General features: G+C 38.8%; 1 protein-coding gene across 2 annotated transcripts in view; it reads left to right on the forward strand.

The window, feature by feature from the left end:
- Blvra (biliverdin reductase A) overlaps positions 1-19032 on the forward strand; it is a 53525-nt gene that overhangs the window by 23708 nt on the left and 10785 nt on the right. For both annotated transcript variants that reach the window (XM_020157695.2, XM_020157697.2), the window contains exons 3-5: positions 1579-1700; positions 4078-4197; positions 13576-13673. In XM_020157695.2, coding sequence (XP_020013284.1) covers positions 1579-1700; positions 4078-4197; positions 13576-13673 — 340 coding nt within the window. The remainder of the gene's footprint in view (positions 1-1578; positions 1701-4077; positions 4198-13575; positions 13674-19032) is intronic.

The following is a 19032-nucleotide window of genomic DNA, read 5'->3' on the forward strand; positions in this document are numbered from 1 at the left end:
ATGATGGAATCAATACTAAGGAAGACATTAGCATCCTAAATAAGTATGTACCTAATAACAGTTTCCAAAAACATAGGTTAAAAACTGATTGAACTAAGGAAGAAATATACATTATATTCATAGATTTCACTACCCCTCAATAATTAAAGAACAAGTAGATGGAAAAATCATTAAGAATATAGAAGATTGTAACAATACCTTAGCAAACAGACATGTAAAAAACCCCACCCAATATTAGCAAAATGCAGGTTCTTTTTAAGTGTGCCAGAACATTACTAAGTGTGTTTGTCAGATTTCAATTACTGTAACAAAATACCTGAGATAATCAACTCATAAAGAGAAAAGGTTTATTTTGGCTCACTTGGAATGTTTCAGTCATTGGTCTGTTGACCCTATGGCAAGGTAGAATATCATGGCAGAAAGCGTGTGGTAGAAATAAAACCCTTCACTTCATGGCAGAATGTGAAAATGTGAGAAGGGAGGAGACCAGGATCCTACAGTTCCACCTGAGGGCATGTCCTAATTGACCAGAAGTCCTACACTAGGTGCCACCTCTTAAACATTCTATTTTCTGTCTGTAGTGCTAAGCCGGTGACCAAGCCTTTAACACAGGGGCCTCTGGGAGATACTCCTCCAGGTCCAAGATAATCCATATTATGAATCAAAAAACATGTCTATAGAAATTTAAATCATTTAAAGAATGCTGTCTGACAACAATGGAATTAAATAAGAAATCAGTAGTAAGCATCTAGAAAATCCACAAATATTTGGAAGAAACCAAGACTTGAGCAGTGGACAAAGGAGGAAGGGCAGAATTAGAAGGTTGTGGTGACCACCAGATCTCAAAGGTGAAGGAAAGGGGCAAGTCTGAGGTGATATTCATGTTCTTATGTTCAGAGACATTCAAGAAGAGCTGGGTTTAAGGAAAACATAGAGAAATTTATTATCAATTTGAATTATATTGACTATATGTTATATAACTTTAAAAAGTGGGCATAAGTTTTCACTATAGTATATTCACATGCAGCCTCCAGCAGTACCCTTAATTGATATGTAAAGTACCATAGTAGAGCAGGCATCAAGATGACTGAAACTCAGAATGCTGTGGTCTGCGTAACATGCAGGTCATGGCGTCCCATGTGTTCTGTCTAGTCTGCCATTATCTTACCAACAGCTGTGGGTGGCCTCCAATGACTCACAGCTCACCAAATTCTCATTTTCCTGCAGGGTTAACTCAGGGAAGATAGAGGCACCAACCCAGGCTGTGAATGGTGCAAATTCAACTGAAAATTCTCTTACCACTAGTAGACAGGGAAAGCCCAATGGAGGGCAGTTTTTGATGGATGGCCAACATATTTTCAACACAAAACATAGGCAAAGGCCTTCAAAATATGTTAGGACCGACATGACTTATCTTTAAACCCTAGTTTCTAGGAGAGTCTTATCCAGCTTCAATGTGTGGTTTCTTCTGTGTTCTGGGTTGGCAGCTCTTCCTGCTTATAAGAACCCTGACTGATTCTTTGTTTTGCTGGATGCCTGGACTGTTTTCAAACCCCACCTTGGTCCCTTGTGTTTCAGCCTGGGAGGAAGTTTGGCGTGGTGGTGGTTGGTGTTGGCCGAGCCGGCTCCGTGAGGATAAGGGATTTGCGGAATCCACATGCTTCCTCAGCGTTCCTGAACCTGATTGGCTTCGTGTCCAGGTGGCTTGGACTTGCTTTGTGCCTCATGATTCACAGAAAGCACAATGAGAGATAAGGCTACAGGACTGGGACATCTTTTAGAGCCAGGGGAGGGAGAGCCAGCACCTCCAAAGAACCACACACAGGGCTATCCCCAGAGGTCTCAGTTTTATGTGGGTCTGGGAACTGAAGAGGGGGAGGCCTATAGCTGGGATGTGTAGCAAGTGGGACACCTAGTGGTGGCTCCAAAGACAGCAGGGAAGATGAGCACAGGGTCTTTCTGCTACAGGTGAGATAGCAAACACATGGTAGGGTTGACCTGAAAGAAGGCTTTAGGTGTGTGCCACCTCTTGGTACCCGTAGACTTTCATGCATTATATTATTCTGAATACCATTATTAATCACAGTTTAAAGATAAGAAAGCTGAGCTACAGGAAATTCAGGTTATTTTCCAGAGGTCAGACAGCTGAAAACATAAGAAATAGATTTGAATGCAAATTAATTTGATTCCAAATCCCATCTTTTAAACACGATGTTCATTTCTTATTGGTATTTCTAAGCCCTGTTTTTCTGTAGGGATTCATTTGTTTCCTAAAACTCAATGATATTCAAACTTATAACTCTGTTTCTTCCTCTTTGTCCCATGTTCAAATCTTTCCCCCACCTCTGCACACACACCCTCAAAATACACATCATTCATCAAGCTAATTCTGTGCAACATCATTTACTAGTATTAATTATCAACTAGATCCAGACACTAAGGCTGAGCATGGAGATAGCACAATGAAAAATTTAGTTACGTCTCTATTTCTAGTGCTTTAATGATAGCAGATAAATATTGTTAGAAAGCACAAGTACTATTGTGATGATTCAGTAGTAGTCTTTTTGTATTTTGATTCATTGAGCCACTTTCCTCAGTCTGCTTGTCTCAAAGCCAGCCCAATTTTAAGGATTGAAAATGGGGTTTAAGGCCCCAGAGAGACCCAGAAGTACTGGAGGTGCTCTTCAGCAAGCTTCTCCTGTGCAATTCCAAGGGAGCTTCACACAACAGGTAGATTCAAGGTTATTATTCGCTCACACTCCCAGTGTATCCCCATCTGAAGCTGAGGTCGACACTTTTGCTCAAAGCTAAAGTGGGATTCTCCTTTGCCCTTAAGTCCCAGTCTTCTACCAGTTGGATGTTAAGGTAGACACAGTGGGAATTCCTCAGCTAGCAAGGTCCTGTGGGAAGTTGTTGAGCTCACACCCATGCTTTATAACATCCTGCTGTTACCCTCCGTTGCTCCTCATTTCCTACCTGTTAGTTTCTGTTGACTCTCCAGGAAACCTGTTCTGAAATCCTAGTCTAGTCGTGTTCCTTGCCTTTCCTGAATCTCCTACTCCTCTTCTCAGCCCAGTACTCATGTTAGTTTTGTGTTGTTGGTGGTGGTGGCATTGGTGGTGGTGGTGGTAGGGTGTTGTGTGTATGTTCCTCTCTGTACCAGAATGTGAGCTCATTGAAGGTGAGAATCTTACTTCGTTTCCATGATTTCTCCTGCAGTTCCTAGCACACAGTAGGCAAACCCCAAGTATTAGTCAAACCCAGCAGAGTGGATGGTATGATTACATAGATGGAAACCTAGTGTACTATCTTTTAAAGGGAGCTGAACTTCCCTAAATTCCCTCTGCCTGCTGCAACTGCTATTAGCGGGAGCCTCTGCTTGCTATCCCACATTGCTCTGTTGCCCTCTGAGGACTTTTGCCTTCCTTCAGCCTCACGGTTGACATACACTGCCATGGTGTGGTTTCATTCACTACTGGAGCCCCTCCCTATTTTGTGAGAATCAGGGGTGCTGGGTTCCCATCCTGGTTCTATTCCCATTCAGCTATGGCAGTCAAACCTCTTTGGGCTTGATAGCTAAGTTTTAAGAGAGGCAGGGACCATTACCTTCTACTTGACAGTCACTAGGCCTTGAAGTGTATGAAGGAGCTTGAAGACACATGGTGGTTTGCACCCAAGGCATGTTGCTGTGTTGGATCTGGATTGGGTTTGGTAGTCATAATTTATGGTTAAGTGCTTAGAACTGGAAGTGACCACAGAGACCACTTATTATGACTTAAAACTATATTGTTCTTTTTATTTTAGTGAAGAAGTAACTCAGAGACTCTCCCATGTCCTACATGCTGTGCTGGTAGTACAGGCTATCATGCCAAGTCCCCTGACTTTAACCACAAGGCTGTTTTCTTTACTCTACAATGAAAAATACTGTGGAATGGGGAGGAGGAGATTAACATCTTCTTTTCCAAAAGCCGATAACAGGACCTTGTTGGGAAGAGGGGAGAAAGGTGGTGCTCATTTATTTATTGCAGCTCAACACTGCCTACATTTTGAGTTCCTTTCTCTGCTATTCTGAAATAGACGAGAGCTTGGAAGTGTTGATGAAGTCCAGCAGATTTCTTTGGAAAATGCTCTTTCCAGCCAAGAGATTGATGTTGCCTACATCTGCAGTGAGAGTTCCAGCCATGAGGACTATATCAGGTGGGTTTCTTTTTTACTGTTTGTTTAAGACAGTCTTATTATGTATCCCAGACTGGTCTGGAACTCATGATTCTACTGCCTCTAAGTCCCAGTGTTGAAATTACCATGCAGTACCACACTGTTCCAGGTGGATTTTTTACCACAGGCAGTCTTTGCCTTGCACATAGAATGATGACTGAACAAGCTACAACCCTGCATATGGGTGTTGTCAATGGAGATAATTAATGTTCTGTTCTTTAAGAATTACTGTCAGGTCTTTAGTGGGGGTATGGACAGCAGGATGGTATGTGCTGTTTTGGTGGTCTTCTCTTTGTCTTGGAGCCTTTCCAGCCTGGTTGGGGCTAGAAGCCTGCTGTAAGAACCTGGGGACACAGTGGGGACTACAACCAGGTCTATTTTCTGGAACCTTACAAGGCCTATGGCGAAGGGAACATGGAGGACCATCCAGGGCCTGAGGAGTGTCCAGAAAGATGCCATGGGGTGGGAGCAGACCTGATGTCCTGTGCTTTTAAAGCCATTGAGTTATTTCTGGGTTTGGACCTTCCCAGTTATAATGCTTGGAATTATTTTTGCTAAACTGGAAAGTAACAGACGGCCAAGTGGGAGGGGAGTCTGGATAAGGGCTTTGAGACCTTATTTTGAAGAGTCTTGGTGCCGTTCTGAAGGGCTCTGAGTTTCCACAAGCTACAGGTGATAGATTTATTCACTGAGTAGACAGAGTTGGTATTGTGTTCTTATTTGGTTCTGTAAAAAAAAAAAAAATCTGTCAGGGTTTGGGGTGTTTCTCACTGTTAGTGTGCTTGCCTAGCATGCTTGAGGCCCTGAATCTGATCCCTAGCACCACTAAAAAAAATTGTGTGAACATCTAAAATAACTCTTATTGTTAGTTGTAAATGTGTAAGAAAATGAAAACAATAGTAAAACTGATAATTACTCAGTATGCTATAATCTAAACATTGTAGTATAAGACAATTTAAAATTATAGAATTTTCTTTATAAAAAACAAAACAAAAAAACCAGTTGAGCTGGCCATGGTGGCACATGCCTGTAATTCCAAGTACCCAGAAAGTAAAGATTGGGAAGATTATAGTTCGAGATAGCCTGGGCAAAAAGTTAGTGAGAGTTCATCTCAACAAAAAAACTAGGTGTGCTTGTGCATGCCAGTTTGTAGAGCCAGTATAGTTCAGTGGCCCAGTTCCCACCACGTGAGAGCACAGCCTCAAGCCCTTTAAGTATTTGGTTAGACCCAGTGCAGAATGAAGAGTCCCAGGCATGACTTGGCAGCTAATGGAGGTGCCACCACTTTCCTAAGGCACAGCATCCCTTCTAGATTCTAACACTAGTATCCCATTGCCACCAACATATTGTTCCTTAGGAACAACAGAGTGGAGAAAAACTCTATCCTTTGTTCCTCTTAAACTTCTCTGGAACCAGGGTAGATTTCCTTTAAAAAAGTGAAAATGTAACTCCTGTGCTTATAAATGTCTGTACTGTGATCTCAAGGTAATTGCATTCACACACCTGAGAATAACATTTTAGATCCTTCACAGTCAGGTCCTTGCTACTTCTACAAGGTTGTGTATCTCTGTTTTCCCTCATTCTGTCCTCTCCCACACCAAAATTTATAAATAGATAAAGTCCACAAAATGTGTAAACATCTGTACCTACTGTTCAGAGTTGCACCTGGAAAATACCTCCTCCTATTTCAGGACCCAGTTCAGATTCATTAGTGAAACCTTGTTAGACTGCTTCAGGGACAGCTAACTGCCATGGGTTCTGTCTTCACTAAGTCATGTGTTAAAAAGTAATTTACCTTTTTTTTTTTAAATTGTTGTGCTGGGAGGGAGTATATTGTGGCATTTACAAAGGTTCTTTACATCAAATATATGGTACTTGAATTCACCCCCTCAACTATTCTCCTTTGTCTTTCCCTCACCCCATTCAGGAATAGTTTAAACGGATAACATTTTTCCATTGGCAAACATATATGTACACAGTATTTGCGCCATGTTTACCCTTCTGTACTCTTTCCTCACATCCTTCCCCCTCCCATTGGTACCAACCTCCCAAGGCAGGACCTCTTCCACAGTCCTGTTCTCTGATTTTGTATAAGCAAAAAAGAAAAAGAAAAAGAAAGAAATGACATTTTCGCTTGTTTAAGAGTTACACATGGAGTTTCCTTGTGACACTTCCATGTATATATGTATTATAGCCCAATTTGGTTCTTCCTGTTTTTTTCTTCATTCTGTCTTAGTCCTTTTCTTATAGTGGTTTCAACTGGTTTGCAAATTCTATATTCATTCTTTTTTTTTTTTCTTTTTTGCAGTACTGAGGCTTGAACTCAGGGCCTTCACCTTGAGCCACTCCACCAACCTTATTGTTTTGTGAGGGATTTTTTCAAGATAGGGTCTCACGAACTATTTGCCTGGGCTGGCTTTGAACCTCCATCCTCCTGATCTCTGCCTCCTGAGTAGCTAGGATTGCAGTCATGAGTCACCAGCACCTGGCTTATATTCATTCTTGTAAAGAGAGTACATCAACCATATTCACTTTCTTAACTTCCTTCTTTTACCCTCCCCCTCTTGTATGTGACCTCCCTGGAGCATTAATATTGCTGTATTTGTATTAGGTCTATATTCCACATATGAGAGAAAACGTGGCTTTTGACCTTCTGAACCTGGCTTACTTCCCTTAAGTTGATGTTCTCTAATTCTATCCATTTACCTGCAAATGGCAAAATTTCATTCTTTTTTGTGGCTGAATAAAATTCTGTTTTATAGAAATACCACATTTTTTAACCAGTTCATCAGTAGTGGGGCATCTTGGCTATTTCCATAGCTTAGCTAATGTGAATAATGCTGGGTGTGCAGGTGCCTTTGCTGTATATCCCTAGGAGTATTGCAGGACCTTATGGCAGTTCTCTTTTCAGTTTTTTTGAGGAGCCTTCATACTGTTTTCCATAGTGGTTGTACTAATTTGCATGGCCTTCAGTGGTGTATGAGGGTTCCTTTTTCCCCTGCATCCTCACCAACCTTTGTTGTTTGTGTTCTTGATGATAGCCATTCTAACAGGAGAGAGGTAGAATCTTGGACATGGTCTTTGATTTGCATTTCCTTTATGGTTAGGGATATTGAGCATTTCTTCATGTATTTTTTTTAACCATTTGGACTTCTTCCTTTGAAAAAGCTCTGTTCAGTCTTTTTGCCCATTTCTTCATTGGGTCATTGAAGTCTTGGAAGTTTAATTTTTTGATCTCCCTGTATATTCTGGTTATCAATCCCTTGTCAGATGTATAGCTGGGAAAGATTTTCTCCTTCTCCTTGGGTGGTCTCTTCAATTTACAGACCATTTCTTTTGTTGTGCAGAAGCCTTTTAATTTCATGTAGTCCCATTTGTCAATTTTTTCTCTTAGTTGCTGAGTCATTTGGGTTCTATTGAGAAAGTCATTGCCTACGCCTATTAATTCCCCTGTATTCCCTGCTCTTTCCTGCACTAGCATCAAGGTTTCAGGTCATATATTAAGGTCCTTAATCCACTTTAAATTGATACTTGTAAAGGGTGACAGCCATGGATGGATCTAGTTTTAGTTTTTAGCAAGCAGATATCTAGTTTTCCCAGTAACATTCATTGAAGAGGTTTTGTCTTTTCTCCATCATATGTTTTTGGTGCCTTTGTTGAAAATCAGGTGAGCATAGCTGTGTGAATTCATATCTGGGTCTTACAACTTTGCTTCACTGGTCTTCATATCTGTTTTTGTGCCAGTACCATGCTGTTTCTATTGCTATGGCTCTGTAGTATAGTTTGAAGTTGAGTATTGTGATACCTCCAGCATTGATCTTTTGCTCATATTGCCTTGGCTATTCACAGTTTTTTGTGCTTCCAAATGAACTTGGGGGTTGAGTTTTCAATCTCTGTGATGAATTTCATTGAGATTTTGATGGGAATTCCATTGAAAAAATAGAATGCTTTTGGTAATCATTTTCACTCTGTTGATTCTTCTATTCTATGAACATGGGAGATATTTCCATCTTCTATAGTCTTTGTTTTCTTTCTTCAGTGGTTTATAGTTTTCCTTGTAGAGGTCTTTCACACCTTTTTTAAAGTTTATTCCTAGATATTTTATTTTTTTTGAGGCTATTGTAAATGGAATTGTTTTCTTGTATTCTTTCTTGGTCTGTTCATTGTTTGTGTATAGAAAGGGTACTGATTTTTTTGTAAATTGATTTTGTATCCTGCTACTTTGCTGAAGCTGTTTATGGTGTCTAGGAGTTTTTGGTAGAGTTTTTCAGATCTTTTTGGTATAAGATCATATCATCTGCAAATAGGGACCGTTTGACTACTTCCTTTCCAATTTGTATTCCTTTCATTCTTTTCTTGTTTTATTGCTCTGGCTAGTAATTCCAAGACTATGTTGAATAAGAGTGGAGAGAGTGGACATCCTTGTCTCATTTTGACTTTAGAGGAATGATTCAATTTTTCCCATTTAGTATGATTTTGGCTATTGGCTTTTCATATATATTGTTGAGATACATTCTATTCCTAGTTTCATCAGAGGTTTGATCATGAAAGGATGTTCAATTTTATCAAAGGCTTTTTCTGCATCTATTGCGATGGTGATGTGGTTTTTATCTTTGCTTCTGTTAATATGCTGTATTACATTTAATGATTTGCATATGTTGAAACACCCCTCCATCCCTGGGATAAAACTGACTTGATCATGGTGTATGATCTTTTTGATATGCTGTGGAATTTGGTTTACCAATATTTTACTGAGAATTTTTGCATCTATGTTCATTACAGAGATTGGTCTGTAATTCTCTTTTTTTGTTGTATCCTTAACTGGTTTTGGGATGAGTGTTATACCAGTTTCATAGAATGAGTTTGCCAGTGTTCCTTCCCTTTCTGTTTCATGCAAAAGTTTGAGGAGTGTTGATATTAATTTTTCTTTTATTGTCTGGTAGAATTCAGCAGTGAATCCATCAGGTCCTTGACTTTTCTTTTTTGGGAGGTTCTTTATTGCTGTTTCAATTTCATTGTGTGTTTTAGATCTGTTTAGGTAATATCACCTTGGTTTAATTTTGGATGATCATTTGCATCTAGAAATTTGTTCATTTCTTCTAGATTTACTTGAATGTTTTCATTGTAGTTCCTGATGATTCCCTGGTGTTTGTTGTGATCTCCCATTTTAAATGTTATTAATTTGGGTCTTTTCCCTACTCATTTTAGTCAGATTTGCGAGGGGTTTGTTGATCTTGTTTCTCTTTTCAAAGAGCAGCTTTTTGTCTCATTGATTCTTTGTATGTTTTTTGGTCTCTGTTTTGCTGATTTTGGCCCTTCTTTTTATTATTTCTCTCCTGCTAGTTTTGGGTTTAGCTTGTTCTTTTTTTTCTAGGAGTTTGAGATACAGCATTAGGTCATTTATTTGAGATCATTCTGTGTTTTTAATATATGCACTTATGGCTATAAACTTTCCTCTCAGGACTGCCTTTGCTCTGTTCTTTAGGATCTGACAGGTTGTGCTTTCATTCTCACTAAATTCCCAGAATGTTTTGCTTTTCTCCCATGTTGTTCAGCCTCCAGGTGTTTGAGTATTTTCTGCTGTTTCTATTATTGCTGAATTCTAGTTTTATTGCATTGTGGTCAGACAGTATGCAGTGGGTTATTTCAGTTTTCTTAAATTTGTTAAGACTTGCTTTGTGACCAACAATATGGTCTATTTTGGAGAAAGTTCTATGGGATGCTGAGAAGAATGTATATTGTGCTGTTGTAGGATGGAATACTCTGTAGACGTCTGTCAGCTCCTTTAGATCTATGGTATCTTTGAATTCTAGAGTTTCTCTGTAGAATTTTTGTCTGGATGACTTGTCTGTTGGTGATAAAGGAGTATTGAAGTCTCCTACCACTACGTTTTTTGGGGTATATCTGTGTTTTTAAGTCTACTAGTGTATGTTTAATGAAGTTGGGTGCACTGACATTGGGCACATATAAGTTAACAATTGTTATTTCCTCTTGATGTATTGCTCCTTTTATTAGTATGAAGTGACTATCTCTTCTGACTAATTTAGGCTTGAAGTCTATTTTATCTGATATTATAAAGTCTGCTTTATCTGATTTACCTGATATTGCTACTCTGCCTGTTTTCAGGGACCATTAGCTTGGTAAATCTTCTTCTACCCTTTCACCTTAAGGCAATGTTTATTTCTGTCCTTAAGGTGTATTTCTTATAAACAACAGATTATTGGGTCTTCCTTTTTAATCTAGTTTGCCAATTGGTGTCTTTTGATGGGGGAGTTGAGGCCATTAACATTCAGTCTTAATAATAAGAGGTATGTGGTGATTCCTGCCATTTAGTTGTGTAAGGGTTTGTGTGTGTGTACAATTAATTCTGTGCTACTCTCTGGTTCCTTTTGAGGTTTAATAATTGCCATCCTTTCGTGGCTATGTTTGTTTTTGTGTTCTGTGTATAAGATTCCTTTCAGGATCTTCTATAGTGGTAGTTATATATTTTAATTTCTGTTTATCATAGAAGATTTTTATTCCTACTTCAATTTTGAATGATAGCTTTGCTGGGTAGAGTATTTTAGGACTGTAGTTGTTTACTTTCAGTGCTCAAACTCTCCCTTCATGCCCTTGTTGCTTTTAAGGTCTCTGTTGAGAAATCTGCTGTTATTTTGATGGGTTTACCTTTATATGTACTTTGACTTTTCTCTCTAACAGCTTTCAATATTCTTTCCTTGTTCTCTGTGCTAATTATTTTAAGTATAATATGCCTTGGAGAGGTTCTATTTTAGTCATGTCCATTTGGTCTTCTGGAGGCTTCCTGTACCTGAATGGGCATCTCTTTCTCAAGATTTGGGAAATTTTCTGCTATTATTTTTTTGCGTATCCCATTGGCTTGCACCTCTTCTCCTTCTTTGATACCCATGAGTCACAGGTTTGATCTTTTGATGGAGTCACAGAGTTCTTGTGTTTCATTTCATAGCTCTTGAGTCCTTTGTCTAAGGATTCTGTTTTTTTCTTTAATATCTATTTTGTCTTAAAGCCCTGAAATTCTGTCTTTTACTTATTCCAGTCTGCTGGAGTGGCTTGTCTAAGGATTCTTCTGTTTTTTTCTTTAATATCTATTTTGTCTTAAAGCCCTGAAATTCTGTCTTTTACTTATTCCAGTCTGCTGGAGTGGCTTTCAGCTATATTTTTTATTTGATTTATGGGGCCTTTTATTTCCAGGATTTCTGTTTAATTTTTTTTCTGAGGTTTTCCATATCTTTGTTATACTCCTCTTTCATATCTTGTGCTGTCTCCTTTATTTCATCTCTCTCTCACTCTCTTTTTTACAATCTACTTAGTTTCATTTAAGAGTTTGTTGAAATTCTCTTTTAATTTGTTTAGTTGTTTCTGTGTTTTTTTGAGGTTTTCTTTATCTGTGTTCTCTTGATATTCGTTGAGTTGTTTTTGCATGTTCTCTTTAAGCTCATTGAACATTCTTGTCATCATTCTTCTGAGGTCAGCAACTGAGGATTCATCCCCTTTACTTTCCACCAAATCCACTATTATGTTATTGTTAGAGTTTTGAGGAATCATATTCCCCTGCCTTCTTTTTCTTCTCATGTTTCTATTTTGTGTTTTGCTCGTGTGTTAGTGGGGTGTTAATCACCTGTTATCTTTCCCTTGACTTAATTTCTGTGTTCTGACTAGCTTAGATGTTAGCTAGGTTGTTGTAATATTTCTGTTCCCTGACCTAGCAGTATAACTTAGCAATAACAAATTCACAAATTCAACGCCAAACCAGTTATTTACATAATATAAGAAACCCCTTGGTAATATTGCCTATCAGCTGCGGATATTGGGGAGATAACAGTTGTTTGGATAGATACATATCTTAGGTAAGTAAGAAGATGGTGCTAGAAGAGGGGGCAGGGAAGGGAGATGGGGCAAGGAGGAGAAGAGGTGTGAGGTATGGGGACTATAAGGTAATGGGCCTTAATGTGTGTAAAGGTACAGTTCAGTCATTGGGGGTTGGAGAGGGTGCTATTGTCAGGGATTGCAGAGGGATAGGAAGGATAGGGGTAATGTGTAAAGTTGGTATAATAGACTGTTCGGTGAGTGGTGAGTGAGTGGAGGAGGTAGGGACAGTGAGGGCAAAGGTAGGGGGAGGAGAGGAAGGAATGGAGAAGAAAGGAGGAGAAAAAAGACAAGAAAAAATTGGGGGAAAGAAAGAAAACTGGAGCAAGAGAGGGCTAAGCAAATTGATATTTGGACAGAATGGAAGAGGGAGATAGGTAACGATAAATTGAAAAAAATGCAAAAAGTAAAAATAAATTAAAAAAATACTAAATAAAAAAAAAGTCAGTTCAGTGAAGGTTCTAGACTTATTCCTCTGATTTCAAATGCAGGTGCTGACACTTTGACAGGGACCTTTTCAGTGCCTCTGTCCCTTCTTAAGGTTGGTATGCTGGGCTCTGTGGCAATGGATGTTGCCTCTCCCTATTGGACAGCTTTGGGGGAAACCAGCTCAGGGTTTTGAGCCTAGACTTTCCTTAGTGGGATGGGCCATCTGGCGCAGGTGGGTTCTCCGAAGTGGTCCTGCCAGGTGCTGGTTTGTGAGTTGTCATCAGTCCCTTGTGCTCATAGAGCAAGCTTGGGAGCTAGAACTGAGTTTTTTGGTGGATCATTTTTCAAACTCACTACCAGTTTCTCCAAGGTGGTTGAATGTGGTGTTGTTTTCACCAGACTGCGGCTGGGTCAGCTCAGTGTTCTGCCCCTCCCCGACCAGGTGGAGGTGAAATTTTCCCTCTGTTTATTTGGACAACAGTTTTGTCCAGTGGGGGTATAATCTGGACTATGTGGTTCCCTCAAGAGCAGAGGATGCATTGTCCAACGTGGTTGGGTTCAAATTAACTCTGGTGGATCTGGGTCAGCATATTTTGGCAGGTCCAGGATGTCCCAGATGCTTGCATGACTTGTTCTGCAGTTCTCTGGGTTACATTTTTGATTTTCCAAAATAAGAGAAAGAAGGCAAGAAACAAAAAGGGATAAACAGCTTTCTAGTGGGCGAACTGGCAGCTGTGCCAGTTCCTACGCACGCCAGTACTTCCCAGCTGTTAGGTGCTATAAAAAGCTATTTTAGGAGTCGGTCATTGAACATTACGAGCACCCTATGTATTGGTGGTATCTTTGTTCGCAAAATAATTAGGATTACCCAATTCTTGCTACTACGAATCTGAAGTATTTTTCTGAAATCATGGAGTACCTCCATTCATGACATATTTATACAAATACTCTTGTGTGTTTACAGAACTTTGTTCTGTGTCATGAGACTATTTTAGTGATGCTTATTTGAAGTGTTTTTTTCCCTGTATTTCTTCTTTTTTTCCAAAGGCAATTTCTTCATGCTGGCAAGCATGTCCTGGTTGAATACCCCATGACGCTATCTTTGGCAGCAGCTGAGGAACTGTGGGAGCTGGCTGAAGAGAAAGGTGATGTATGCTATCTTTGTCTGGAACACAGATGCTGTTACTAAGGGTTTCTGCCTTTAGGATTTCTATGCTACTATCTGTATGTCTTTCAAATTAGCCCCATTTCAGATATGTTATCCTTTCCCTCCCCTGCATTGTAGGCACACATGAGAAAGTACATAGAGGACAGAAGAAAGAGTGAGAATGTGCAAATTTGTGTATGAGGCTTATTAGCTTCTTTTGGTTTAATGAAATAATAAGACTTAGTTTCCACCTGTGCTAATATCACATTATTTTGATTTGACATGTGATACTTGTTGTATCAATGGAAAAATGCCCAAATCAGAGTAATTGATTATTTTGTTTGCATACTATTGTTTCACTAAGGTAAAAGCCATTTACTAAATGTTCACCTTATGCCAGGAATTTGAAAACTGTTTTAAGAACTTAAAATGCTTACTTCTCAGATAAACTCTTCAGTGTAGGTGTATCATTTGTTTGCTGCTGCTGTAAAAGAACACCTGACACTGGGTAATTTATAAGGAAAAGAGATTTACTTAGTGCACAGTACTAAGGTACTGTGGGTGAATTCCAAGATGAATCAGTCACATCTATTTGGCATTTGGTGAGGGCCTCCTTTTGTCCCATGTGTGGTGGGCAAGTAGACAGGCACGTGGGCACGTGCCCAGAGAGAAAGAGGCTTAAGTCCCTCAGTATCCAATTCAGATTCATGAGAGCAAAAGCTCGCTTATGTGAGAAAGACATTAATTAATTCATTCATGGGGGCCCAGACACTTCCCAGTAGGCTGTGCCTCCCAACACTGCCACGTTTGGGAACAAGTATTGAGATGAATATTAGAAAGGAAAACCACATGAAAAAATTATATAGCAGCATGTATTTTCTATAGCTTTTGTACAGAAAACCACAGCTCAGAGAAGTTAAATAATTTGTGCCAGGGCACAAAGCTGATACCATGATGGCTAAATGAATTGTGGAGATTTGAATCCAATCCTGTCAGGCTTTAAAGTACACATTTTTTTTCCCTATTAGCTTCACTGCCATCCAGAGGATTTTGTGTTGATATAGTAACTTGATAAGGCTCTCTATGGCGGCAATTACAATTAACTAGAATATTCAGGGACTAAATGAAGTTTAAACCACAAAGTCTTCTGTTTCAATATTTGAAATTAGAAATTTAACAATAGGTTGTACTTCTGAAAGTCTCATATTCCACTTTTGCAGCCCCTGCTGCTAAACTTTGCATAGAACTTAGTATGCCTTCTATAGCTGTTTGTGGAATGAACAGATGACTGAGTGAATACAGAAGTGGATGAAGGAATGGGGAGTTTTGTTCATGACTTTTTATGTTGTTTGTCATGGCAAGATGTTCATGGAGAAAGCACAAGATGCCAAACTAGAAAAGACTTATAATACTTCCTCTTCCTGTGGGAGCAAGTGTTAAATAAATCTTTCTCTGCCCTTCACCACTCATCTTTTTAATTGGCATATTGGGGTGAGTAGCTGGACCATACATTTTGTAACCCCCAGAGTCAGGCTTCTGACCTAGGCAGCCAGTTACAAATTTTGTGTGCCAGTCAGGAGAAAATATGCCCTGTGGGCATTAGCCATTTATAATAGTCTCATCCCAGGGTGAAGAGGGTCCCATGTAGCTATCCAAATCACATTCATTTTTGGCTGGCATTGGCCACTTTTTACTATCACTTGGTGAGGCAGTTAAATATTTGGACTCTAAGGGCCCTAAAGTCTGATTCTTGAAGTACAACTTCTAACAAAACAGCCTGAGCACTATTTTGTGATGCTAGTATATCACCTATAGAACAGAAAGAAATAAACTTAAGATGGATTTCAGATAAGCTTAACCTAAGAGCTACTCTTCCTAAACCACTTAGTTGCTTGAATTTGGCAAAAAGGGTCTTAAGGGCACTGACTCCTTGTTACCTGTCACTTCCCCTCAGACATGGGAACAGATCAGATCATCCTAGCAATGAAGGACATTGAAACCAAATCACAGAGATGTCAGTGCAAGGCCCCGAGTTCAGTCCCCGGAAATGAATAAAAGAAAAATTTAAGCAAGCCTGGAATAAATAGTGAAACCCTGTCTCAAAAACAAACAAAACAACAACAAACCCTCTGGCATTCTGCATCTGTTTCTTTTGCTCTGAGCCATTCTCTCCTGCAGTCACCCTGAATTCTAGGGTAATCAATAGATATCTTGTCACAAGAATCAAGTCTATCCCCAGGCAACAGTGACTTTGTTTTTGTGACAAGGTTCTGTCTAAACAGTCCTGGGGAAAAGATCAACCTGACCACATCTTTGATGGAATGCTTAATTATGCATACCTCTCTCCCTCTGCTACCATTCTTCCTCTATTTAAACCTACCCCAGAAATGGGCTGAAATGCTACTCTCCCTTTTCCCATGGGCATGCTAAATAAATCTCCTTTCTCTCTACTACAGAAAAAAAAAAAAGATACCAAACTGTGTCCTACAGATTTCTTGTTAGTTGCAAAGAGCAGCAAATTTATTTTTAATAGGAAGAGCTCTGATATAATGTTTTAACCAAATGATTACAAATTCTAGTCAATCTGATGTCACCAGCCATCTGGTATTCTTACCTGGATATGATGTAATGAGATTGAAACCAAACTTTCAGTTGACAAAAAATAAAGGGGTAGAGGAATAAGTTAAGTGACATCATAATAAAAAGTCAAGCAAATTAGGATGTGGAACACTATGGTAGTAAGCTTTCTGTTACTGTGATAAGATACCTTAGATAATCAACTTAAAAAGAAGCAAGGTTTGTTTTGGCTCACAGTTACAGACCATGGTCACTTGGCTCTACTGCTTTCAGCTTATGGCAGCACAGTGTATCATGGCAGGAGCAGATGGCTGAGATGCCTCTCAATTCGTGGTAACCAGGAAGCAAAGACAAAGGGGAAGGCACCAATGTCTCCATATCCCCTTCAAGGGTACACCTCCAATGACTTAATTTCCTTCCTCTTGGTCCCACCTCTTAAAGGTTCTACCACCTCCCAGTAGTGCCATGAGCAGCCATCTAAGTCTTTAAACCATGGACCTTTGAGAGATACTCCAGATCTAAAACGATAGGGAACAGAAAACAAAATAATAGACTAACTTTCTTCACGAAGATAATGCCTTGTATATAGTGGCTTTTTTTTTTTTTCTCAAGAGTACAATATGGAAAGGGAAGAAGTAACTTTTCACTTGAGAACCCAAACTACCTCTGCCAAATGACCAAGGTCAACATCAAGTGATAAGTCATGTGAAATAGTATGTACCCTTGTTAGGATGGGATGAGAATGATCCTTTTCCTCTGTAGTCTTCCTTCCCAAAACACATTCTCCCAGTGTAATTATGAGAAAAAAAAAAGACAAATCCCAATTGAGGGAACATTGTAAAATAACTGTCAAGGTCATTAAGAACAAAGGAAGTCTTAGAAAATTTCTAACCTAAGAGAAGGCTAAATAGACATAACAACTAAATGTAATGTGGTATCCTGGATGGAACCCTGAAACAGAAAAGGCACATTAAGTTAAAACATAAAATATCTAAATAAAACATTGACTTTATTTAACTTTGGGTAGGGATTTTATTTTTTTGTGGCATATCATTGTTTAAATTTATGGGATACAGTATTCTGTTTTGATACATGTACACTTTGTGCAGTGATCCAGTCTGGTAGTTAGCATATCCATTATGTTAAACATTGATTCTTTGTGGTAAAATATTTAAAATCCTCTGCAGCTATTTTGAAATGTACATTCATATTCACTATAACCACCTTACTGTGCAATGAAGTAACAAACTTAGTCCTCCTATCTTGATGTAGCTTTGTACCCATTGGCCTTCCTTTCCCAATCTCTTCCTGCTATACTCTCCAGCTTCTGGTAGCCATTATTCTATTCTCTTCTAAGAGATTGACTTTTGTATTCCACCTAATGAGTAAAATCATTCACTATTTGTCTTTCTGCATCTGGCTTATTTAATTCGACATGTAATGCCTTCCAGACTCATTCACATTGATGGAATTGACAGGTTATCAACTTTTTAATGGCTGAATAGTATTCCATTGTGTATATATACACACACATTTTCTTTGTTCTTCTGTTGATGGACAGAAAGCAGAATGGTGGATACTAGGGCTTGGCAGTGAAGACGTGGGAAATGGTGGAATGGGTATAGAGTTTCAGTTTAGCAAGGTGGGAAAAGTTCTAGAGATCTGTTGCCCAGTAATATGAGTATTATTGATACCATTAACCTAAAAATGGTTAATATGATACATTTTGGGATTGCTCATTGCCACATTAAAAAAATAAATAAATTTTGAAGAGTGAGAGCAATCAAAGTGGAAGAAATGGCATTTGACCTAAACTGGAATGTGCAGTAATTAGAAGGCTCTAAATGCAATTTGGGGACTTGAAGTTTATGTCGAAGAACCTTAAAAAATTTAGGTCCTTTGTAAGCCTTATTTCACAGAAATACGTGAAAGCTTTTAAAAAATGTTTTTATTAATATATTATAATTATCCAGAGGTTTCGTTGCGACATTTCCATAGACACATATATTGTGCTCTAATTTGGTTCATCCCCTCCATTTTTCCCCTTCTTCCGCCACTCCCCATCTTAAAATAATTTGACAGGTTTCACCGTTCCTTTTTCATACATGTATAGAAAGTACCTCATCTGTATTCACCCTCCTTTTGCCTCTTCATTCACCTTCCCCCTCTCGCTGTTACCCTCCCCTTGACATGACCTGTTCAACATTCCTGTCCTTCACTGTTTGTCTGTTTATTGCTCAGTGGGGTTTTGCCTTGGTATTTTACCTGTAAATATATTGTACTTTAATCAGTCTAACCTACTCTATTACTCTTCCTCACCCTTTTCTTCCTTCCCTGTATTGTTCAACAGTTTTCAATGTGTTTTCTTGTGTCTTGTTCCTACACAGATGAAATGTATTTCATATTATTCATTCTTTATCATTCTCCATTCTTTTCTTCTTTTCATCCTCCCTTAGTCTCCTAAATATCCCACTTTTGAAAACATGGTCTGCACATTTTTATATGAATATATAATAATGTTTGCCTTTGTATTACGTGTCTTCCTCATATGAGCAAAAACACAACCTTTGTCTTTCTGAACCTCTGAACCTGGCTTACTTCCCTAAATATGTTAATCTAGTTCTATCCATTTACCTGCAAATGACAAAAGTGAAAGCTTTTTGTACATACATATTCATACCAATGTTGTAAGAGCAAAAAATGATAAACAAATTTGGTATCAATTAGGAAGAGAAGGCTTAATATTATTATGATGTATTTGACAGACAGAATATTACGCT

The sequence above is a fragment of the Castor canadensis genome, chromosome 2, assembly GCF_047511655.1.
Source record: "Castor canadensis chromosome 2, mCasCan1.hap1v2, whole genome shotgun sequence".
Lineage (NCBI taxonomy): Eukaryota > Metazoa > Chordata > Mammalia > Rodentia > Castoridae > Castor > Castor canadensis.